The sequence below is a fragment of the Suncus etruscus genome, chromosome 18, assembly GCF_024139225.1.
Source record: "Suncus etruscus isolate mSunEtr1 chromosome 18, mSunEtr1.pri.cur, whole genome shotgun sequence".
NCBI classification, from domain to species: domain Eukaryota; kingdom Metazoa; phylum Chordata; class Mammalia; order Eulipotyphla; family Soricidae; genus Suncus; species Suncus etruscus.
In genome coordinates, this window is record NC_064865.1 from 35,788,557 (window position 1) to 35,813,529 (window position 24,973).

The window sequence follows — 24,973 nt, forward strand, 5'->3', positions numbered from 1 at the left end:
GGTGAGGGAAGAGCATATGGGAGACAGGACAAAACCGAAGGTGTAGGGAGGACAAATTGGCGATGGAAATTCCCCCTGATTTTATGCAAATATGTACCTAAAATATTATTGTCAACAATATGTAAACCACTATGATCAAAATAAAAAAAAAGGAAAACCGCCTGTTATTGTAAACACTCCCGATATATCTGCCCAAAAGGCAGAGCTTATTGCTGTAATAGAGGCTTTAAAATTATGCCCCCCAAAATTTAATCTGTATACTGATTCATTATATGTTTTTTATCTTTTTCCGGGAGTGGAAACAGCTGCAATCTCTACTGGTTCTACTGTTTCTGACTTACTGTTACAGTTACAAACCTTGATTCATTCTAGACAGGAAAAGTTTTTTATTGGACATATCAGAGGTCATTCTAATCTTCCTGGACCTCTTGCTGAAGGAAATCAGTTGGCAGATGCCTATACTAAGGATTGTATTTTAAATGTTATTGATGCTGCACACAAAAGTCATCAGATTCATCACCAAAATGCTTTAGCTTTAAAAAGAATGTTTGGCATCACTAGAGAGCAGGCTCGGCAGATAGTAAGGGAATGCAATAGTTGCCCTAATTTGTCCCCTTCACCTAAAATGGGAGTAAATCCCCGGGGTTTGAAACCCAATGTGTTGTGGCAGATGGATGTCACACATATTAAAAAAAATTGGCCGCTTGTCATTTGTGCATGTCACTGTTGACACCTTTTCACACGCCATGGTAGCCACTGCCAGGACAGGTGAAGCAGTTAAAGACGTAATTCAACACCTAGTAACCTGCTTCTCTATATTGGGCATGCCCAACCGTATTAAAACTGATAATGCCCCAGCTTATACTTCTAAAGCATATTTAAAGTTCTGTAAAAACATGAATATTATCACCCAAACTGGAATTCCGTTCAATCCCCAGGGACAAGCTATTATGGAAAGAGCTCATCAAACACTAAAACACCAAATAGAAAGATTGGAGAACTCAAAATTTCCCTATTATTCCCCCATCAATTAATTAATCATTCTCTATTTGTATTGAACTTTTTAAACACGGATGACAAAGGCCTTACACCTATGTATAGACATTGGAATCTCCCCTTGGAGAAAAAGCCTCTGGTTTTTGGGAAGGATTTATTAACTTCATCTTGGAGGGTCCTGATGTATTACTAGCATCGGGCCAGGGATATGCTTGTGCTTACCCTCAGGATGCACAGTGTCTAATCTGGATACCTGATCGGCTCATTCGCCCAGCAAGGGATCCCCCTCCACGGGCTGCCATCCACAGAAAAGAGAAGGAGGAAACACAGCATGAGGCGACTACTAAGCAAAATCCAGAGACAGAATCTCAATCTGCAGCCGCTGAGGACACCTGTCCTTCCAACTTGTACGCTGCTAATGGCCTTGCTGAATGAAGCCAGACGAATTGCTGCCGCCTCCCTGGGACCTCGAACTCCAGAGACTTTGTTCCTTGCTATGTTGTCTATTGTATTAAATTCAGCCCCCCAACTACCAGCTCCCCAACCCCCTGCTGCAAGCACCGAACAGACAGGGAGGGGGGAGGTCAGTAGAAACCACAGCCAGGAGGCTCTCTCTCTTTCTCTTCTGCACTCTATTTCTCTCTCTCTTGAAAACTGCCACCTGAATTAATAAAACAATTTTTTTCTCTTCTCTTTCCTTCTTTTAAAAATTGCTTCCCACTTGAGCTTTCCCAACCCTGTCCCACCCATTTCAATTCGGCTACAAAGTATTGATAGCTATGTTTTGCTTCTGAATCCTACCTTACTAGGACCAGATTGATAGTTTTTAATTTCTTTTTGATACTGTTTCTTTCTTTACCTTTAAAAAATAAAAATTAAAAAAAAGATTGAATTGTTACACCCCACTCAGGAAGGGCATGTATCAGAAGCGCGTTTCAGCCTTCTTAGGTGTAATGCTCTTCTGAAAAGGAATTATTTGCCAAAAAGTCCCGCTTAGAGTAGTCAAAATCAGTTGACCCTTCGCGTGGATTGTTTGGCTATAATTCTAAACATGGCTGTAACTATCTCTCTCTTTATTTTTGACCATTATTAGAAATCAGGCCTCAATATTTCTTTCTAACAAAGAAGCACAGTATCAAATCCCGCCGAAAGTCTCCCACTGACCAGCTCTCTGTGATCTCTGCTACCTTGGCACCAAGATCATGTATTTTCCAAACCTTAGCTCATGAGTAAAAAAGCAATTTTCAGTTTTTCCCTAAACTCTAAAACATTTCTCTCTCTTCCCACTTCCCTGAAAATTACCTGGTTTCTCCTGCTTACCCAAAACAAAGCTAACCCACAACAGAAACTGCTTTTCACCTTCAGTATTGGTTCTTTAATATGGAGATTTTAGCCATGGCCTTTCATTCTGTTTCTCTGACCATCTCCCACTTTCTTTGATCTCCAAAATTACACCCTGCATTCCAGAGCTTACCCCTTAAAAGTTACCCAGCTCAATAAATAAATTTGCCTTTGTCTTTCTAGACACAAGTCCCCATGCATTGTGTGTGGTAATTCATTTCTACAATATTGTTCCATCTTTCCGCCATTTTGTGTTTCCACTCTCTCCCCGTGAAGGTTTCCCGGACCCCACGAAGAACCTGCTTAGAGGCGCTGGCGTCTGCAGCAGGAGAGTTATTAGCTAGAGGGATGTTGACTAGACTTCCTGAAAGGCATTGCTGTAAGCCCAGCTTCTTGCTTGTTGCTGTACTATTTTTGCTTTTATTTTTCTTATTTATTTTTAATAATTTATCTCCCATTTACCTGAAAACAAATGTTTTATAATCAGCTATATCAACTATGTAACTATGTAATACAAGCTCTTTAAATAAAGCTCCTAAAACTCCTCTCTGTTTTGTCCTATTAAACCATTTATAGAAGAAACCCTGTTGGCTGGAGTCATTCCTGAGCAACAAGAGGAAGGCATGTTTTGTTACATTTGGTGCTTGGAACAGGTGAGTGATGTGGATCTGTCTGTATTGGATAGTAACTTTGAGACACATGAGGTTGTTGACTGGAATTGTTGCTGAGTGACAACACTGAGGGTAGAATATTTGGTATTGTGGATTGAATCTGGGTTGGTTGCTATAAGGCAAACAGCAAATACCTGAACACTTTATGGCACTATTGCTCTGGCCTCAATAGTATCAGTGTAAATACTACAAAATTGTATTTTATGCACACTTGCAAAAACTAATAAGCTAAATCTAATACACTTAAATATAGGGAAATATTAGCCATCAGTTTTATAAACTTTGTCCAAAGGAATAAAATGATTTATAAAAAGGAAAACCACTCAATTTTCAGATTGGCACTTCAAAACTATTAGCAGCAAACAGAACCTGGATTGTTTTGGGATATAACTACAGGTGACAGGGTAAAGTGAAGACTAGTGGATGACCAACTAGTTTTATTATAAATAAAGTCATTGAAAACAAGACAGAAAATAAAGGTCATGAAGAAAACTGACCTGCTGGGCACCAACTGGACACCTGCAGAAGAAGAAGGAAAGAACCAGCCAGAGAGATGCTAAGTAGGGGTACCATCATCACAGTGGAGGGTAGGCAGTACAAATTTTTTACTCTGATAATGAGGTATTCTGTTGGAGAAAGTAGTGAGAAAATAATCTGAGTGAAGATATTTTCTAAAAATCATGTTTGGGCAGTTTCCATGTCTGTATCCAGGCATCTTCATAGTCTCTGTTCTTGAACACGATATAAATCAAATTGTATAAAATTATGGGTACACCAGACATGTAGCTGAAAGCTGGCAATCTTGAGAGGAGGCAAGTCAACTCCCCATCCTGCTGAATCCATGCCTGATACAGCCATCACCCATAATGAACACTTCCTCAATTGCCCTGCTTCACTTCTCCTCTATTGATCTCTGCAGAGACACCAGTCTGATCAAAACTCCATGTATGCTGGTATTTGAGCTGACATGAAGAGGACATTATAAGAGTGAGTGATGGTACCCTCCCGCTGTTTCTTGTACTTCTGGAATCCCTGGCAGCAGAAAATACACCCACAAAAGACTCAATAATAGTGCTTGGAATTACTGAACAACTTCATTTTTGTTTAATTTTGTAATCCTGGTAGGAATACACTAATTGGTTTCTGAAATCACCTAATATCCTAAAACAGATGAAGTAACAGAATGATCAACTAGCAACAAGAGCTAACTAAACCATCTGATGACAATTTAATGACCTCATTGGAGAAAACAATTTTCACAAATTTGCTTGTGGCTGTACTATTTTTGCTTTTATTTTTCTTATTTATTTATTTTTATAATTTATCTCTCATTTACCTGAAAACAAATGTATTATAATCAGCTATATCAATTATGTTACCATGTGATACAAGCTCTTTAAATAAAGCTTAAAAAATCATGTTTATAGGCTAGAGAGATAATAGAAAAATTTAGGTGCTTGACTTCCATGAAGGCAATCTTAATTCAATTCCTAAACCTACCAGCAGTGATCACAAGCACAGTGCCATGATTAATCTCCAAGCATCACCTGGTGTGGTCCTGAAACCAAAAGCAAAAACTTGTAAGATTACCACAGTGGAAAGAAGGGGATCAGATGAGGTGGTAGAGATAGAGGGACACTTGGACAATGATGAAAGGAAGTGAACTCTCTGGTGGAAGTTGTGGTGCTGAATTGTGTTATTTATGAAACCTTATCATTAACATTATTTTAAATCTAAAATAAATTTTAAATCAAACTTGGGGACTACAGAGATATTAAATCATATAGAATGCTTGCCTTGCACTCAACTACCCTAAATTCAATCCCTGGCTCTTTATATGGCCTCTCAATTTCTGCCAGGAGTGGCCACTGAGTACCACAGTATGTGGCCAAAAATTTTAAAGCATCACATTTGGCTCTTTTTCCTCACAAGTGTTAAGATAAACCCTATCAACTTTCACTCATCCATGGTCTTTTCATTTCTCTTTCAAAAAACTGACAATGAACATAGAAACCATAAATGATTCTCTTGTGTTCTGCAAGCTTTTTACTTTATAAGTAAAAAAATCCATCCTTAATCAAGTTTCACTTCAAATTGATATTCAATGTCAATAATTTATCAAATATAGTTCATTCACTGTAATTTATTATCATATTCTTATATTTACTAATTCATTTAATAATGCATTATTCATACCTTTACTAATATATTGCATTTATTCAGAATCATACTTCAGAAAGGGAAGGTTGTTTCCTTCAGTCTCTGAATTTGCTTCCTTCTTTGTCTGGACTCACATGTCTCCTCAACCTCTTACCTACATCACCACATCTCTCTTACCATATAGATTGAAGCAGACAAGAGGGATTTCTTGGAAGGTCCTGTTCTCCTTAGAACACCATTCAAATCCCAGTTCCAGAGAGTTTTTATCTGGCTGTTCTGTGATCAGCATCCAAATTATGACTGCAGAGGTTGTAATTGGCCAGTTTCTAACTGAGAAAATATTCTCAAGAAGCAAAACAGGTAGTGATTCTAGGAGGTAATGCAAAAGTCTTCCCTAAAATGATTTCAATAAGAAAGTCACAGTCTTTCTCTAACTTTTCTAGTCACTTTGAAAGTGCAAGTAATAAAGTAATAAAGTAAATATTAGGAGACTTTGAACTGTGCTGAGCCATACAATACAAACTCTAACAGGGGTGGAGGGAGGACAACAATGGTGGTGGAAATATCCCAGTTTAATGTCACTATGTACCTAAATATTACTGTGAAAGATTTTTAATCCACTGTGGTAAAAATAAATATTATTAAAAAATAAACATCAGTCATTTCACACTTAGAAAAAATCTAGCATGTTTTCTTCGTCCACATGCAAAATGCTGGAATCACATTATTCTGGCAGGTGCTCACTTTCTGACATTTAGATCTGTTATCAGCCTAAGTTTCAACCCACAAAGTTGAACTCTCCACCTTGTGTACTGCTTCCTTTTTCCATGAAGCCTTTAATGCTCTGCTGAGTACTCCTTCCCTTGCAATACCTTCTGTATCACTTGGGCTCTAACACCCATTCAGTATAGTGGGTAGAACATACTTGGAAAAGTAAAGAAAAATATCTATAGGGAGGAAAAGGAAAGGCTGAAGACTCTATTTGCTCCTGTCTACTTTGTTCATTATTTTAGTCTATTCCAAATTATAAATAAATAAAAATATGAATTTCGAATGAGTCTGAAAAGAATTCGAAATATATATATGAATTTGTATGTATATTTATGTAGATACATACCTTAAATCTTTTTATTTTTTTGGTCAATTAGTTGATTGAATTCAGTTAACCAGTTAACCTGTGGGGAGAATTTGGAGAAAATTACAAAGAGGGGCCGGAGAGATGACATGGAGGTAAGGCATTTGCCTTGCATGCAGAAGAAAGCAGGTTCAAATCCTGGCATCCCATATGGTCTCCAGAGCCTGCCAGGAGTGATTTCTGAGCATAGAGCCAGGAGTAACCCCTGAGCAATACCGGTGTGACCCAAAAACGAGCACATACTAGTGTGTTTTCAAAGGAGGAAGGTAAAGAAGGAGATATAGTGAAACACACCACACAGATGTAAAATATATTGTAATTTTAAAGAAAGAGAAAAGAGAGATAAAAACAAAGAGGAAGGATGAGGGAGAGGGAAAGATTTTTGAACAAGCAAGAAACAGAAGTACTTTCCTCTTAAAACTTTTCTTATATTAAAAGTAAAGGACACGAGTTTTGAATGCAGGAACTGAGGCCAAGAAAATGTATAAATACTTCTGGAATGTGTTCTGTGCTGAATTTACTCCAATCCTGATGTTTGTTGCTATTTGAGCTGAAACAAGTTGGAATGCAAGGTATTTGATTTGCATGGTGAAGTTTCAATTAAATTGAAAAAAGTCAGAAATTTAAATATCGTATATTCTTACAAATAAAATTTAATTATAAGTAGTAGTTTAATAGACACCTTAATTGAAAAGGTAACAAATGTATTATAAACAACTGTAAAATTAATGGCATTAATTTTTTGTTTGTTTGTTTTTGGGCCACACCCGGTAACGCTCAGGGGTTATTCCTGGCTATGTGCTCAGAAGTTGCTCCTGGCTTGGGGGACCATATGGGACACCGGGGGATCGAACCACAGTCCGTCCAAGGCTAGCACAGGCAAGTCAGGCACCTTATCTTTAGCGCCACCGCCCGGCCCGGCATTAATTTTTTAAGTACAAAATGTACTATCTTTATAAAAGATACATGCACTATCTTTACAAAAGAATAGTAATCTTGAGACTTTTTAAGTCTTGAGATTTTTAAGACCTTTAATTATTTTTTCCAAACTTTTTTTTGGGGGAGGTGCACATACAGTGATGCTCAGGGGTTACTCCTGGCTATGTGCTTCGAAATTGCTCTTGTTTGAGGTGACAAAATGGGATGCATTGGGATCAAGCCAAGGTCTCTCCTAGGTCAGCCACGTGCAAGGCAAGCGCCCTATTACTGTGCCACCTCTCCAGCCTCCCCTTTTTAATAATTTTTATTTTGACCAAAGTGGATTACATATCTTTCACAGTAATATTTTAGGTACATATAAACATTGAATCTGGGGATTCCCATCACCAAAGTTGTCCTCCCTCTACCTCTACTGTTTCTAGCTTGCATCCCATATTACTCTCCCTTACCGCCCAGGCTGCTAGTATAAGTGGTCCCCTCTGAGACCAGCTTGTTGTAGATTGGGTATCGATTCTTTTGTCATTGGCTTTGGATTTGGTGTTAAAGTCCAATCATTTTTATTACTACTTAGTGATCATACAACTGCTTGGGTTTGGTACCCTCCATTATTTCCCCCTCAATTTGAGAGGCAGAGCAAGATGGTTCAAGTTATGTGATTCGTTTGAAGAGAAGAAAAGCAATAACATGAGTTAAAAATCAAGCAAGCCGAAAATGGGCAGAGTCCTGAGAGGCTCTTAACATCAGTTTGAGAGAAGAAAGGGAGAAAGAAAGAGAAACACCACAGAAAAAAAAAGAAAAAAAAAAGAAAAAGAAAGAAAGAAAGAAAGAAAGAAAGAAAGAAAGAAAGAAAGAAAGAAAGAAAGAAAAAAAGAAAAATTAAACAAAAAAGTCCAATGAGCACTACAACAATAAAGACAAGCACCACATAATAACCATGGTCCTGAAATTAAAAAAAAAAAAAACAGAGCGCAAAAAAAAGTGAAAATGACAACAACAATAACAAAACCAAAGAGCAAAAAAAAAAAAAAAAGTAAATAAATAAGTAAAATTATTTTGTGCTGCTCTAACTTTTCGTTTGTTTGTGGCCACCTAATGGTGATCACGATCTATGCATGGCTCTGTCATTAGGGACCACTCCTGATGGTGCTCAGGAGACAATCATATGTGGTGCTGGAAATAAAACCTTGGTCAGTCATATTCAAGGTAAGCACCTTTATGACAGTACTATATCTCCAGCCTGTGACAATATTTTAATGTATATTATCATATCAACAGTTTTTCTATTAGCAAGTTTATCTTGTATTTGTTTACTTCTTATTTTGATATATAGCTTATAAAGGCATATATATGTGTATATAATATATATAATCTCAGATCTGGAATTTCAAAATGTAAATTAAATGTTTCGACATTTTTTTCATACTGTAACTCAGAATCTCTCATTGTAAACAATAGTTTACAAAATAGATGTTCTATGATTTGCGGAGACTTAGGTTATCTTAGAACAAAACTGAATTATGTGGTGGTGAGAGAACAAAAATATCCTTATATCTCCTCATTATGTCATGGAAAGATGAGACTCATCATGAATAACCCCTGAGCATCGCTGGGTGTGACCCCAAAACAAACAAACAAACAAACAAAAAACAAAGATAGAAAGTATGAATGAATCCTAGTATTTTAAATCCCTGTACAACAAACGAGGCTCCTTCAGTAGATTAAAAAGTCATCACCAAAATGACAGATATATTGAGGTGAAGATAGAAGAAAAATAATATCAGAAATTGGATTTTCTTTTAAACTGAAGAAGCCCTTGCTCTCTCTTGAGATTCTCTCTTTTATTCCCAAAACACTTTAAGTAAAATTTTCTCATGGCTTTACTAAAATGTAAAATAATATAGGATGCTAATATATAGTTTATGAGTTATAGATAATTCTAAGTGTTTTCATATTTAACTAACAATTATCATGCAAAATTATGGCAAACAATATCAAACTAATTGTCAAATAAGAAAACTAAAACACAGAGATAAAACTTGTAATGAGCTTGACCAAGATTGTCTCTCTTTCAAGTTCTAATATCCATCCTATTAACCAAAATAATTTTATGTATCAGACAGAAAACTTTGACTCGGTATTAATACTTTCTATATGCTGGACAGATTTAATTATTAAATGAATTCATTGTCCATTCCGGGTCAAAGTTTTCTTTCCTTATCTTACTTTCTGTTTTGAGCATGAACATTTGGCGAACATGAAACCCACTATTAAGATGTTCCTGTGCAATGATTCATTTTTCTTTTTTTTTTCCTTTAATCTTTAAAAGATTTTCTGTGAGACCCTACATTTTCCAAATTCTGATGTGCATTTGGTATCTTGGATGAAAATCTCACAAAATAGACATCTGGGGAACCAAGACCTGGTAAGTAGGAGGAATGGCAGAGAACATGCCTGGTGTTTGGTGTAAGAAAGGTGAGGTCTTTCAGAATGTCTTCATGTATGTAATAAGGACTTAAACAATGTGAGTGTTGTAATATCTGTATGTTGAGTAAGGAGGAAAGTGAGGAAAAGTAGGCAAGGATCTGGATGCTTGCAAAGTACAAGTCAGGGTATAGCTTTGCCTCCATCACATGAGAATGTGATAGAGAAAGTTTTCTGAGACCAGAATAGTGTATTTGCTGAAGACATCTTTCTCAACAACCTCTTATACTTTCTTTTTTAATTTTTAAAAGAAAAAAAGTATTAAAGAATAGTAGATTCCACTGAGGTGACATATAGATTTATATCTTCAGAAATGAAATTTTTGGTATGAAGATTCTTTTCTTGGAAAGGAGTAGTTATTTTTGAGAGTGTTAATCACTCATAATTCTTGAGCATAAAGCTATGACTGTTTAAGAGTTTCAGAAGATGAGTTTTGAAACACTGTGAACTTCCTTAGTGATGACATTTCACTGGTGGGTCCTTTTTTGTCTTTCATAAAGTTAATTTCAGAATTCATCTCTATGTGATTTTGATTTCTACTAAGAAAAAAATGATGGATTCCTGGAACTTTTCTTTGCCAAGATATCTCTTTACTATTTTGCTTCTTCAAGTGAACATATGGATATCAGGTAATATTATTTAAATATTTTAATTATATTTTAATATGTTCTCTAGATAGAATGCTTCAGTCTCATAAATTGTCACACATTCCTCAATTAAATTCTAAATCCTTTAATTTTGGTATAATGTTTTTTATTTCTCCATCACAAAAGCAAATATGTCATTTTATATGATTAAAGAATAAAATCAGGTAGACTAGCTTCACCAAAACCTTTTAATTCACTTAAGTTCAACATTAAAAGAAATGTATATTTTGATATCCAGATCTAATTTAAAACTTATTTGGGGGTGGGAGTAGTCTGCGGCACACCGGACAGTGCTCTGGTCTTACTCCTGGATCTGCATTCAGGTGGTCTTGGGAGACCATATTGAGTGCAGGGAATCAACACTGACTTGTCCAGGAGTGGGGGAAAAACTGATTTGTCCACATACAATGGAAGCATCCAACCTGCTATGTTATATTTCTAGTCCTAATTTAGAACATTGACTTCAGCATTTCTAAACATTATTTTATCTTCCTTCATATAATTACCATCATTTTAAATAAAGTGAATATTAAAGCTAAAAGACTGCTTCATTGATGAGACAGAATCATTTTTTCTTTTTCATTATCATATTTGCTTAAATATATGCTGCAAATATATGCAACGAGAATGAGGAATGCCTATAGACTCCACTACATTACCAATAATTGTATATTTAGAATTTAGCAGGAAAATCATTCTCATGTTATTTCCACTTGTGGGTGTATTCCATAGATTCCTTCTTGGTGATTGGACCCTCAGAACCTATTGTGGCCATGCTGGGTGCTGAGACTGTCCTACCCTGTCGTGTGTCACCACCCATGAGTGTGGAGAACATGGAGCTGCGGTGGTTCCGGTCCCAGTTTTCAGAGGCTGTGTATGTGTATCAGGATGGAGTGGAGCAGGTGGAAGAACAGCTAGTAGATTATAAGGGGAGAACAAAGTTGATTAAAGACTACATCACTGAGGGAAGTGTAGCTTTGAGAATCTACAGTCTCCGGGTCTCAGACAATGGGATATATAAGTGTTTATTTAAAAAAGGCAATGATTTTGAAGAAGCCACGTTGGAATTAAAGGTAATAGGTAAGTAATGATTTGCAAATTAAGACAACACCAAGGGAAAAGTAATGTTCTATATTTTATTTGTGGAGCTAACAATAAATAGGACAGTTAAAGCAGGTGTTTGGAACTAGACAATATTCCAGGTAGAGAATTATGCCCTGGATTTTCTATTTCTTTATATATTTATCACACTATAATGTAAAATTTCTTTTATAACTATATACCATGAGTATGTTACTCATTGTCCACTTATGTGATTCACTATGCATTTTGAGAGAAAGTATTAAATTATCTGTTGGAAGATGTCACACTGAAGGATTGACTTTGGATGGACTTATGTAGCAGGAAAAAAGGTTGACATCACAAAGTTGATGTGAAGAAAAAAATCAATATACAGTGACTACTTAACTATAACAATAAAATATAGCAGAGGATTTAGTAACTAAGAGACAGAATACAGGTGAGACATTTGTTTTTCATTCACCCAGCCCAATTCTATGCCCTGCATGCTACAAATGTTTCCCTAAGCACGACCAGGAGTAATAACTAAGAACACCCAGATATAATCTAATAGAAAAAATTTCATTGTGGTTACACATTGGTAAACTTAAGAGGTTAAAAAATCATAGTATCAGGAATAATTCCATGGGATTTACAGTTAATATAGTTTATTGACTGATTATCATAAAGATAATTCCAACCTTAAGAAGTAGCTGGTTCATTTCAAATCCACATTTATCACATTCAGTTAACCTTTGCCCAGTGTAATTGTGTCTACTGGCACTCTTTCCTGTTTCTCTTTATTAATCTAGGTAGATATATTGTCTGCATATTTAACTTAGAATTTCATTGGTTATAATATCTTAAGAAATACAAATGTGCTTTGATTCATTATTAAAGCTTAATAGGCTTTTATCTGATTCATCTTTCCTCAAAAGTCACTTTAACAATACATCAATGTTTACTCTGTTCAAGAATGCTAGCATCCCTCAGACAATTCAGAAAAGATAGACTGTCAACCTGTTTTCTATTTCCTGAAGTTAGTACACCCAAATACATCAGGGCTTAATAGAACTATCATTCTGAGAATCTTAATGTACTTTGTACATCTGTGGAAATAAGTAGAACTGAGCAAGATAAAGAGGCTGGAATGATAGTACTAGAAGTGAGTCACTAACTTTGCATTTATATGCATTATCTGTTACCATGGTTCAACTACCTGGTACCGAATATAGTCTCCTGAGCATTTTTAGGGCTCACTTCTCTGCAAAGATTCAGAAATAATCCTCAGATATAGCAGAATGTACATCCTGTCGCCTCCACTAAAAGGGAGGGCAAAAATACTTAACAATATTATTTGGGCTATATAAATAGTACAGGAATTAAGTTCTTTGCCATGCATTTGGCTGACTCTGGTTTGGCCACCATGGCACTGTATATGATTTCTTAAGTACTGCCAGTAGTGATTCTTGAGCAGAAAGCTAGGAATAAAACCTCAGCACAACCATATGTGATAAAAAGACTAGGCCAGATATAATAGGATACATATCCTATTTTCAATGCTTTGTGGGCCTAGGAGGTCCCCATAAGCAGTGCTCAGGCATTCTGAATGCTCAGGTATCCCTTTCCAAAGATTGTAAGGCCAACTAGCCTTACAATAAAATGTCTTGAAGATATAGCTTTCCTCAGGCTCTATGATACCTAAGACCAATTGAGTAAGACTTGGTGGCCTTCAAGGCCACACTCATTGATACTAAAATGACACATGGTGCCAGGAATTAAACAGAGATTGGCTAAATACAAAAAATATACTTTGAGGCTGGAGAGATAGCATGGAATAGGGCATTTGCCTTGCATACAGAAGGGCATGTAGAAGGACAGTGGTTCGAATCTTGGCATCTTATATGGTCCCCTGAGCCTGCCAGGAGTGATTTCTGAGCATAGAGCAGGAGTAACCCCTAAGCACTACCGGGTGTGACCCAAAACCAAAACCAAACAAAAACAAAAACAAAAAGTGTAACTTGATCCCTTTAGTATCTTTCCAGATCAAGATATCAACTTTTTTTATTTCTATAAAATCTTTATTTTAAACACCATAATTACAAGCATGATTATAATTGGGTTTCAGTCATAAACAGAACATCATCTTCACTAGTGCAACCTAACCACCACAAATGCCCCCTGCTGCCACTCCATGCCTGTATTCAAGACAGGCATTCTACTTCTCTTACTCATTAACATTGTTGTATTAGTTACTAGTGTAGTTATTTCCGTAACAGCATTCACCACTCTTTGTGGTGAGCTTTCATATTGAGAGATGGACCTTTCGGACCTTAACTCTATTGTCTTACTATTACAATAGTGTCTTTAAATCTTTTATTTTTGGTTTTTTGGGCCACACCCGTTTGATGCCCAGAGGTTACTCCTGGTTAAGCGCTCAGAAATTGCCCCTGGCTTGGGGGGACCATATGGGACGTCGGGTATTGAACTGTGGTCCTTCCTTGGCTAGCGCTTGCAAGGCTACCTCTAGTACTACCTCGCCGGCCCCAATGTCTTTAAATTTTTTAAACCCATAGATAAGTGAGACTATTATGTGTCTATCTCTCTCCCTCTGACTTATTACACTCAGCATAATATATTCCATGTACAGCCATGTATAGAAAAATTTCATGACTTAACCTTCTGTGGCCATCAGGAATGATGAAGATAACTTTTTAAAAAATATATAATAAAAATGTGTTAAAAGTCAGATCTTTATAATTCTAGAAAAGTGAGATATCCCTAGTATTCTGGTAACATGATGTTTTAATATAAGTAAGTGCTAGTGAGAAGTCACAAGAAAATTAAAATTGCAGAGTTGCAGAGGTATGAAGGAAAGCTAAACTGAATAGAGGAGAAATGTGCTAAATAGAAAATAAACTTGGTCCTATGATAAACTAACTTGACATTACTCTCTCTGCTACTTTTTTCTCTTTTGATAAATAATATATTTAAACACTACGTTTGCAAACATGATTGTACTTGGGTTTTAGTCATAAAATGGACACCTCACTTCACCAGTGCAACATTCCCATCACAAATGCCTCCATTTACCTCCCCCCTGCCTATATTTGAGACAGGCTTTCTACTTCCCTCACATATTGATTATTGCTCTGATAGTTCTCAATGCAGTTACTTGTCTAACTGCACTCAGCACTCTTCGTAGTGACCTTCATACTGTGAGCCAGTCCTTCCAGGCCTCATCTCTGGGAATTATTTCAATGTCTTTTATTTTTCTTAAAACCTATAGATGAGTGAGACTATTTTGTGTGTGTCTCTCTCTCCCTATAACTTATTTCGCTCAACATATTAGATTCCATGTACATCCATGTATGGGAAAATATCATGACCTCATCTCTTCTGACAGCTGCATAATATTCCATTGTGTATATGTACCACAGTTTCTTTAGCCATTCATCTTTTGAAGGGCATCTTGGTTGTTTAGAGTCAGGCTGTTGTAAATAGCGCTGCATTGAATATATGTGTGTGTAAGGGATATTTGTATTGTGCTTTTGGAGTACCTAGGGTATATCCCTAGGAGTGGTATAGCTGGATCATGAGAGCTATGAGAGCTCAATTTCCAGGTTTTTTTTTTTTTTTTGAGGAATCGTCATATTGTTTTATATAAGGCTGAACTAGACGGTATTCCCATCAGCAGTGAATGAGAATTTCTTTCTCCCCACATCCCTGCCAGCACTGATTGATCTTCTTCTTTTTTTGGAGGTGGGTCACACTCGGCAGTGCTTAGGGGTTACTCCTGACTCTACACTCAAAAATCGCTCCTGGCAGGCTCGGGGGACCATATGAGATGCCGGGATTCAAACCATCAACCTTCTGCATGCAAGACAAACACCTTACTTCCATGCTATCTCTCTGGCCCCTTTAGTCTTGTTCTTTTTGATGTGTGTCAGCCTCTGTGCTGTGAGATGGTACCTCATTGTTGTTTTGATTTGCATTTCCCTGATCATTGGTGATGTGAAATATATTTTTCATGTGCCTTTGGTTCATTTGTATTTCTTTTTTTTGAGAAATTGTTAATTTCTCCTCCCCAATTTTTGATGGGGTTAGATGTTTTTTCTTGTAGAGTTCTGTCAGTACCTTGTATATCTTCGATTAGCCCCTTATCTGATGAGTATTGGGTGAATAGATTCTCCTACTCGGTGGGTGGCATTTATATCCTAGGCATTATTTCCTTTGAGGTGCAGAATCTTCTCAGCTTAATATAGTCTCATCTGTTTATCTCTGTTTCAACTTGTTTAGAGAGTGCTATTTCCTCCTTAAAGATTCCTTTATATTCAATGTCTTGGGGTGTTTTACCTATGTGTTCTATATACCTTATGATTTTGGGGTTTAATATCAAGATCTTTAATTCATTTGCATTAGACCTTTGTGCATGGAGATCTGAGTTCGTTTTTTTTTTCAAGTGGCTTCTCAGTTGTCCCAATACCACTTGTTGAAGTGGCTCACATTAGTGTCCAACAAACTCAAATATCTTGGAGTAAACTTAACTACAGATGTGAAGGACCTATACAAAGAAAACTACAAAACCCTGTTTCAAAAGATAAAAGAAGACACATGAAAAAGGAGACATGCACCCTGTTCATGGATTGGGAGAATTAACATCATTAAAATGTTAATACTCCCCAGAGCATTGTACAGATTTAATGCAATCTCTCTAAGGATGCTCATGACTTTCTTTAAATAAGTGAACCAAACACTCCTAAAATTCATCTGGAACAATAAACACTTGTGGATAGCTAAGGTACCCTTCCTTGGGAAAAAGAATATGGGAGGCATCACTTTTCCCAACTTTAAACTGTATTACAAAGCTGTAGTCATTAAAACAAAATGGTATTGGAATAAAGACAGATCCTCAGATCAGTGGAATAGAGTATTCACAGAATTTTTCCCAGACATACAAACAACTAATCTTTGATAAAGAGGCAATGAATGCAAAATGGAGCAAGGAAAGCCTCTTCAACTACCTCTGCTTCTAATATATTCTCAATTCACAGAAAAAGAAAAAATTGGAAAAATTTCTAAGGAATTTTTAGTAGAACTAGAAATAAATATCAATTTATACAAAGATTTTGCCCATGTTAGGAAATGTGCAATGGTAAAGTTACAGATGTTGGAACATTTTAGGCCTGAAACTCAATCATAAACAACTTTGTGTATCTCATTAAAGTTTTAAATTAAAAATACTCAACTAGAATAGAGGCAGATATACACAACTGAAATATATATTGTTGATATCAACTAATTCAAATTATATTTCTATCCTATTAGCCTTTTATTTTAAATAGCAAATATTTCTAGGTATAAAATATATAATAGGCATCACTATATGTTTTGTATCAAATTCAAGTCTATTATGTATTTGAAGCATAAATATGCATTTACCTCAGAGGAGAAGAAAATATATGATTTTATTTACTCAAAACATGATGATGTTTCATCCATCATTTTATACTGTTGCTCTTCTGTAAAATTAGGGACATCAGGACAAAAAATATCAAAGTCTTAGATGAATGGCTTTTCTTTTCAGGTCTGGGTTCTGGTCCTTATGTTTCCATTGTGGGTCCAGAAGACAGAGGTATAAGGCTGAGATGCACTGGCAAAGAGTGGTTTCCTCAACCTGAGATACAATGGAAAGATACAAAGGGAGAGAAAATACTATCTCTGTCTGAGAAGGATGCCCAAGATGAAGATGGATTGTACCAGGTAGAGGCGTCCATCATTGTTAAAGACATATCAAACAGAGAAGTATCCTGCTCCATGAAGAACCCTTTCTTTGGACAAGAGCAGGTAGAAACAATTTCAATTCCAGGTTAGTGTTGATCATTTGGTATTTAGGAAAAGAGTAACTGGGGAATATTTTGACCTGGTGTGTGACTTGGGGGTGTATCTTGGGGGTTCTGGGTCAGAACCCTTTTTCCCTAGGTACTTTCCATGGAAAATAGCATTTGCTGTGACATTTCTCATTCTTGGAATTTTCATGGTTGCTGCTTTATTCTTGGCATGGAAAGGACAACAGGAAAAGAAGAAAGCATGTATAATTAAGGAAGAAAAAGAAAATGAAAGAAAAAAGAGAGGTAAATGGTTTTATGAATTTATAGGCTATTTACATAACTTACTTATGATTAACTATTGTAACAAAAATAAATATATAGTGTTGTTAGGAACCCCAAACCCTAATAAGACTGAAACCTACCTTCATTAGATAATGTAATATGTTGAATCTGATAGCAAAACACAATAATATAAACATGGAATTAGGGGAAGATGACCACAGTAATTTTCAATTAGATAAAATTCTTGATTAGGTTTATGAAAGTGACATTTAGGAGCTGGGTTTAATGACAGTTTAGAAAATTAACATTGTATTTTTCTTTCATTTTCAGAATCACTTGAAAATGAGATGTGTAAGTTTTCATTTTATTTTCTCTAATATAAGAAAGAGAATACTTACTTTTCATAGTGTATTTGGTATCTCACCAACTTTTCTTTCTTTTCAGTCCAAAGAAAAGAATTATATAAATCACGTAAGTTGTGTTTCTGTTAAATGTGAATCAACTATCTTCTTTGCCTCTTTCTTCTGATCACTTCCTGTTATTCTGCTAGTAAGCAAGAAATCCCCTATTCTAAATGCAATGATTTGGTTAGACAATTGATACTCAACAGTGGACATGTTAGATTGACTACACTTTACATGTCTGTTACACTTACATTCTAGAAGAGGATACTATAGGCATTCAAGGCTACATGGGAGTTGCATTTCAGAATAAAGTGCATCAGCAAGGTTGTCAGAGGTGATTTGTAAAAACATATGGTATCTCAGAGGTATCACTGAGAAAGTATGTGATTAATATGTTTTAACTTATATAAATGCCAGGAAGCTTAAGCCTGTTAGGTTGAGGTCCAGGTGGGATTCATATAACTTTACTAATAGTAAGATAAGCTAAGTACAGGTTTGTTGTTGTTATTTTCGGGTCACACTGGCAGCGCTCAGAGGTTACTCCTGGCTCTGCAATCAGAAATAGCTCCTGGCAGGATAATGCAAGGTGCTGGGAATCAAACCCAGGTCTGTCCCGAGTCAGTCACATACAAGGCACACATCCTACTGCTGTGTCCCAAGTTAAGATTTCCTTATTTGAGCAGAGAACTTATGTGTTGAGAGAAGGAAATTCATAGTGGTGCTGATAAACTACTGCTGAAAATTTGAGTTTTATAATACATTCTTCAAATTCAAGCCTTATGTTATCTTTCTTCCTAAGTCTATCACACTTTATGTTCCCATCGTTATCCATAGTTATCTTCCCTCATATTTAATCACAGATATATTAGTCAAAAGTTGAAAAATGTAAGAAATAACAGATTTAAAAGAGAAGTATCCCAGAATTTTCATTGGGATGGTGAATACACAAATATAAAATTGTTATAAAGCTTCATATCCAATTGATTGCAACAATTTCATCCTCTCAAGTGGATGAAAAGTTCCTGTAGAGTCTAATTCTTATTTATATTCTTTTTATTTTTTATTTATTTTTATTTTTTGTGTTTTTTTAGACTGGAGAAAAGCACAGTTATATGCTGGTAAGTAACTTAAGGTTGGTGGGCAATATTAGGTCAATTACAACTTCATGAGTCCATTCCTTGTCACTTTTAAGAAAAACGTCATTTTCTATAGATTTGATTTTGAATTGAGAGTCAAAATATACCACAAGAAGCATGAGGCATAGCATACCAGTAGAATATAGAAAGCACTTTGGGCATCTTTACCTATATTATTTTCTTTTTCATTTTAGATTGGAGAAAGGAACAGTTCATAGCAGGTGGGTAGAATTATTTAGTCCTATTTAATCTCTTTTGTGCAAATGAGAAAATCTTGTACTTTGTATAAACTCCAAATAATATTTACTTGTCTATTTTATACTTTCACAATTTTTCTTAATATCTTGCTAAAATTTGCTACTGTTGTTATTTCATTAATTTTTTTCATCTAGCATAAATGCATATTGCTATCTGCTCAAAAATCAATTAAGCAGCCATCAACTCATACTTAAATAAAATATATATGAGTTGTGAATTACATTGCAAAAGCTTAATATTTCCATTAGAAAAATGGTGGAGTATAGGGATTCATTTTGAAATTTATTTGTTATATGAGACTTCAGTTATATAGCACAATTATTAAAAATAAATGATCAATCATGCTTGTAGTCATGGTGCTTAAATATTTTATATAAAAATAAAAAATAAATTATATTAAATAAATGATTGAATCAAAAGATGTCAATCATAAGACAAACCTAAAAGATAAGAGCTTGTTAATATCTCCAAGTACATGGAAAATGAGCCTGGATCAACTTAAAGTTTTACAGTTTTAAGTGATCAATTTTAATTTATGCTACTTCACTCTGACTATCCCTGTATCCACAAACATATATTAGCCTCTTTAATCTTCTTAAAATGCAGTTAATTTTCTACAAAAATTACTACTAAGACTGTTATTATTTAAGCTATTTTAACAGGAAGCATGTATCATGACATTTTTTGCAGTACTAATGGCATAGTGGTGGTTACTATAACTTATTAGAAGCTAAAATTTACCAATGTTTTCCATAGACAAAACATAATGCTTAGTTATCAAGATGATACTGTTTATCAAACTATTAATATTTATCAGTTCAGTGTTATAATTTTATAAACAGTAAAGTGTCACTCAAATAGATTTTTTATTTAATTCAGGTACTAAAGACATACTATCAAAATTTGATCATTCTGTCACAGATACTGTACTTTAACCATTTTAAATAAGTTAATCTACATATATTACTCTGAGCATATTATTTTTTATTCCCTTGTTCATATGATATATTAAATTAATTGAGACATATATTGAAGCATCTTTATATCCTTGTTAGTAGTCATGATGTACCTTTGAATGACATAACTTGTTGAGTTTGGTTTTCAAATGTTTTGTTGAATATTTTACTTCAAATTTATCAGGTCCATAGGTAAAACATTTTTCTCTCTCTCTCATTCTCTGTATTTGTATTGCCTCTACATAATTTTGGTATGTGATGACATAGAAACTAAAAGTACTCCTGCATTTTCATAGTTTTTTTTTGTTTGTTTTTGCTTTTGGGCCACACCAGGTAACACTCAAAGGTTACTTCAGTCTATGCACTCAGAAATCGCTCCTGGCTTGGGGGACCATATGGCATGCCAGAGGATCGAAAGACAATCCATCCTAGGCTAGTGTGGGCAAGGCAGACACTTTACCGCTTGTGCTACCACTCTGATTCTCATAGTTTTTTTTTATGAAGAACTGAAGAATAATGAAAAAATTATTACCAAAACAAAAGTACATAGTATGAAATAGAAAAAATAAATTTACACAACTGACAAAGGTCTAATATCCAAGATATGTAAGATATTCACAAAACTCAACAAACAAGCCCCTAGACAAATGATCCTTTGGAGAAGGGCCACAGAGATATTATAGGCTTTAAGGTGATTGTATTTTCCAACCTTGGTTTGATTTCTGACACCAATATAATCTCTTGAGCACTACCACAAGTAACACCTAAGCATAAACCTAGGAATAGCCTCCGAGCACCACTTGTAGTTTCTCCTCCAAATAGTGAAATAAGCTGAATAGACACATTACCAAAGGAAAAAAAGAGGGCCAACAGATATTTTATAAACTTTTCATCATCAAGATTATTAGGAATATGTGAATCAAAATAGCAGTTATCTTTAACCTCATGAAAGTGAGAATAGCTTATATTAAAAATTCCAGAAATAATAATTACAGAAGTAGTATGAATAAAAAGGAACATACACTTTCTGGGGTGGGAAATAAACTTATTAAAGACATTCAGAAAAGTAGAAAAATATTAAACATATAAAAATAAGTGCCAGAACGATAGTATGCCCACCAAACTATATAGTCCCCTGAGTCTGCCATGAATCAAACCTAAGCACAGAGCCAAGAATCAGTTATGAACTAAATGCTCCTCCAAAAAAATAAAAAAGTATAAAACAAATCAAACTGCCATAGAGTGGTATCTATAGATGTATTTATTTATAATATTTGCAATATTAATTACAATATTTGCAGTAGAAAGTAACTAAAGAACCAAGTTGTTAACATTTGGTGGTTAAAGAAGTTGTGGTATATATGCACAATGGAATTATACTTGCTATAAAAAATATGAAACCTTGGCTATTGTTGGTGTCATTTTGATTTACTTTTGCCTCAGGACAAGGAATAATGATTCTTGTTTCATAAATCTATTGCCCACCCTTTTGTCTCATTTGGTAAAGCATCTTGTCAGTTTCCCTTCTCTTTTTGAGGGCATGGGTATGTGTGTGTTTGTATATGTGTCTAATTTTTGAGAGTTCCTAACATATCTGAATTATCTTGCACATTGTCCAATATGTAGTATGTGATAAATTTCTCCCATTCTATAGCATGTTTTCATTTACATGATACCGAAAACAGAAAGAGCACATACATGCAAAGGAATTTGTAGTTCGGCATCTGTGAAGGACATAGATGTAGCTATCTTCAATGAGTACCCCAGCAATTAGGGGACAGAGAGATATCAAAGTGGTATTATCTTGCATGTGGCTGACCTGGGATGGACCCACACTTGATTCTTGGCATCCCATATGGTTCCTTGAGCCTGCCAAGAGCCATTTCTGAGTGCAGAGAAAGGAGTAACCCTTGAGCACTGCTAGATATGGTACAGAAAAAAGGAAAAAAATATCAGCAATTAGAAGTAAATAGTAGTTTTTAAGGCTTGTACATCTTAACAGATGAGAATTAATTCCAGATATTTAATTATACTTATATATGTGAAATTATTTAATGTAATATGCCACATTAACTAAAGAAAAGCTAAACATAATATTTTTATATTAATAAATTAGATCAGGCTTTGACAAGCTTCACAACATTTTGTGATAAAAAGCTCTCAACAGATAAGGTTAAGGGAATATATTGAAGTATGGAAAAAGATATATTACAAATTAAAACTGTACTCTATAACAAAAAAACTAAATATTTTCCTTTAAGGTAAAAATGTTATATCCATTCTGATCATTATTCAACATAGTTGTCAATCAGAGAATTAGTACAAGCAAGATTAAAAAGAAGAAGATGCAAAGTGAAATAAGTAAAAAAGTCACTATTTGCAGAAAACATGATAATACAATGAGAAAAAATTCAAAATTTAACTAATCTTTATTTAAACACTGTGGCTAAAAGTTGTTCATTGTTGGGTTTCAGTCATACAATGTACACCAACCTTCAACTGTACACTCTTCATGTCTTCTATGTCTTTCATTTCCCTCTCAATGCCTAACCCCCATCCCTGCCTGTCTCTAGGCAGACAATATGCTTCTATCCCTCTCTCCTTTATGACACTGTCATTTGCATATTGTCAATGGAGAGATGCCTTGCATGTCACTTTCTCCTACTTCAGCACCAAGTTCCTTTACCAGGTGATCAATTCCAACTATATTGTCTTAGTAGACCCTTCTCTATTCTAACTGCACTTTTGATACTTTGTGGTGAGCTTCCTACCCTGGGCTGAATCTCCTGGCCCTTATCTTTATTATCTCTGGATATTGTTACCATACTATTTCTTATTTTTCTTACATTCCGCTAATGCATGAGATCATTCTGTTTATCCATTTTCCTATGGCTAATTTCACTCAACATAACAATATCCATATCCATCCATGAATAGTTAAGTTTTATGTTTTCATTCCATCGAGTAGATATACCACTGTGTTTTTAGCTTCTCTTCTCCTGTTGGGCACCAGGATTGACTCCATATTTTGGCTACTATAAATAGTGCTGTGACGAACATAGGATTTCAATAGTTCTGAGCATGTGGAAAAATATTATCCAAGATCTTGTCCAAAGGCAGCTTTCTATAAATTGCATATCTTGTGTTCCCTATAAATTAATGATGTATAAAAAAAAAATCAACAAAGGGGCCGGGAAGGTGGCGCTAGAGGTAAGGTGTCTGCCTTACAAGCGCTAGCCGAGGAATGGACCGCGGTTCGATCCCCCGGCGTCCCATATGGTCCCCCCAAGCCAGGGGCGATTTCTGAGCACATAGCCAGGAGTAACCCCTGAGCATCAAACGGGTGTGGCCCAAAAACCAAAAAAAAAAAAATTAATGATGTATAAAATAAAAAAATACATTTTCTTTAGTTTCTCTTTGTTTTTCTCCATGTCTCTTTCCCAATATTTGCAACTTTCCTAAGACCAACAAATATTCATTGTGTAATGATCTTAATTTTTTTCCACCTGCAGTGAATGTTTCTCTGAATTCAAGTTCAGCTCATCCCAGCCTCAGTGTAACTAAAGATGAAAAAGAAGTTTCAATGTCTAATGCTGTGGAAGTACTAGGGCATGAAGAATTGGAACCCCTATGCAGTGTACTGGGAAAGAATTCTTTTACAGATGGAAGACATTATTGGGACGTAGAAGTGAAAGCAAAAGAAGGCACTGGAACTAGATGGAGTGTGGGAGTTTGCTTAGATACAGTGAAGAGATCTGGGTGGTTTATAGAATGCCCAGAGAGAAATTTCTGGGTAATTACATATGTTGATGGGAAATTTAAGGTTTTCACAAGTTTATCTGAGTCTTTATCACTGGAGTATCAGCCTAACAGGATTGGAGTTTTCCTGGACTGGGATGGTGGTGATGTGTCCTTCTACAACATGGATGATGGGTCTCACATCTATTCTTTCACTAACATCACCTTCTGTGGGAGCATCCACCCTTATTTTAGCCTTCAGGGTGAAGTCGTATTTTTGATTCCCAGATTAGATTCAGCTTCTCCTAATTCTTCTCTAAAAGCATCTCATTTTCAAGAAACTAAATCTCTACTTTCATCATCATAAGTGAGGGTAGCAACTCTGCTTCTAGAGCTTTTAGAGTTGTGTTCCATACAAAAGATTCCCTATAGTGGTGAATAGGTCAAGTTCTGTAGATATGAATTTTATTTCACTGAAAAATGCAAAAAAAAAAAAAAAACAGAAGAGGAACAATAAAAGAGCCATATGGAGGAATTTACTTTAGTGCTTTTATTGTGATAATATGTTCTATTTTTGAATAGCAAAATTTTTCCCAAGAAAACTAAAAATAATCCTAATACCCCTTTGTTAAAATAGTCCATGTCTTTTAATAAATATTTTAAATCTTCCACTAACTAGCTTAGAAGTAACATATGAATATTGGTGGAGTTTGGGGTGCTTTGGCAATGGTAAGGTGTGATAATTGTGAACATCCAAAGCATAAGCATTAACATTATTGTAAACTTGCAAACATGGTATGTACACTATAATGATGATTAAATAATAAAATTAAATTTAAAATCTCTCTTACTAGTTTATTCACATGTGTGAAATAGGTGTTATTTTTGTTTCTTTTGTTTGTTTGTTGATTTTTGTTTTTTGGATTTTTGGGTCACACC

At 35.3% G+C, this 24,973-nt stretch overlaps 1 protein-coding gene across 1 annotated transcript; it reads left to right on the top strand.

The window, feature by feature from the left end:
- Positions 1–10,273: 10,273 nt before the first annotated feature.
- LOC125995798 (butyrophilin subfamily 1 member A1-like) lies at positions 10,274–24,401 on the top strand. Its single transcript, XM_049764784.1, has 9 exons — positions 10,274–10,352; positions 11,103–11,450; positions 17,017–17,298; positions 17,396–17,563; positions 17,873–17,893; positions 17,987–18,013; positions 19,038–19,064; positions 19,277–19,303; positions 23,809–24,401. Exons 1-9 carry the CDS (start codon positions 10,274–10,276, stop codon positions 24,399–24,401), a joined length of 1,572 nt encoding a protein of 523 aa, XP_049620741.1.
- The last annotated feature ends 572 nt before the right edge of the window (positions 24,402–24,973 follow it).

Excerpts from the sequence above, each read along its gene's own strand:
- LOC125995798 (XM_049764784.1), top strand. The coding sequence starts at position 10,274 with ATGATGGATTCCTGGAACTTTTCTTTGCCAAGATATCTCTTTACTATT. Across the intron at positions 17,299-17,395 it reads AGAAACAATTTCAATTCCAG|AACCCTTTTTCCCTAGGTAC; the intron begins GTTAGTGTTGAT and ends GTTCTGGGTCAG. Across the intron at positions 19,304-23,808 it reads AAAGGAACAGTTCATAGCAG|TGAATGTTTCTCTGAATTCA; the intron begins GTGGGTAGAATT and ends TTCCACCTGCAG.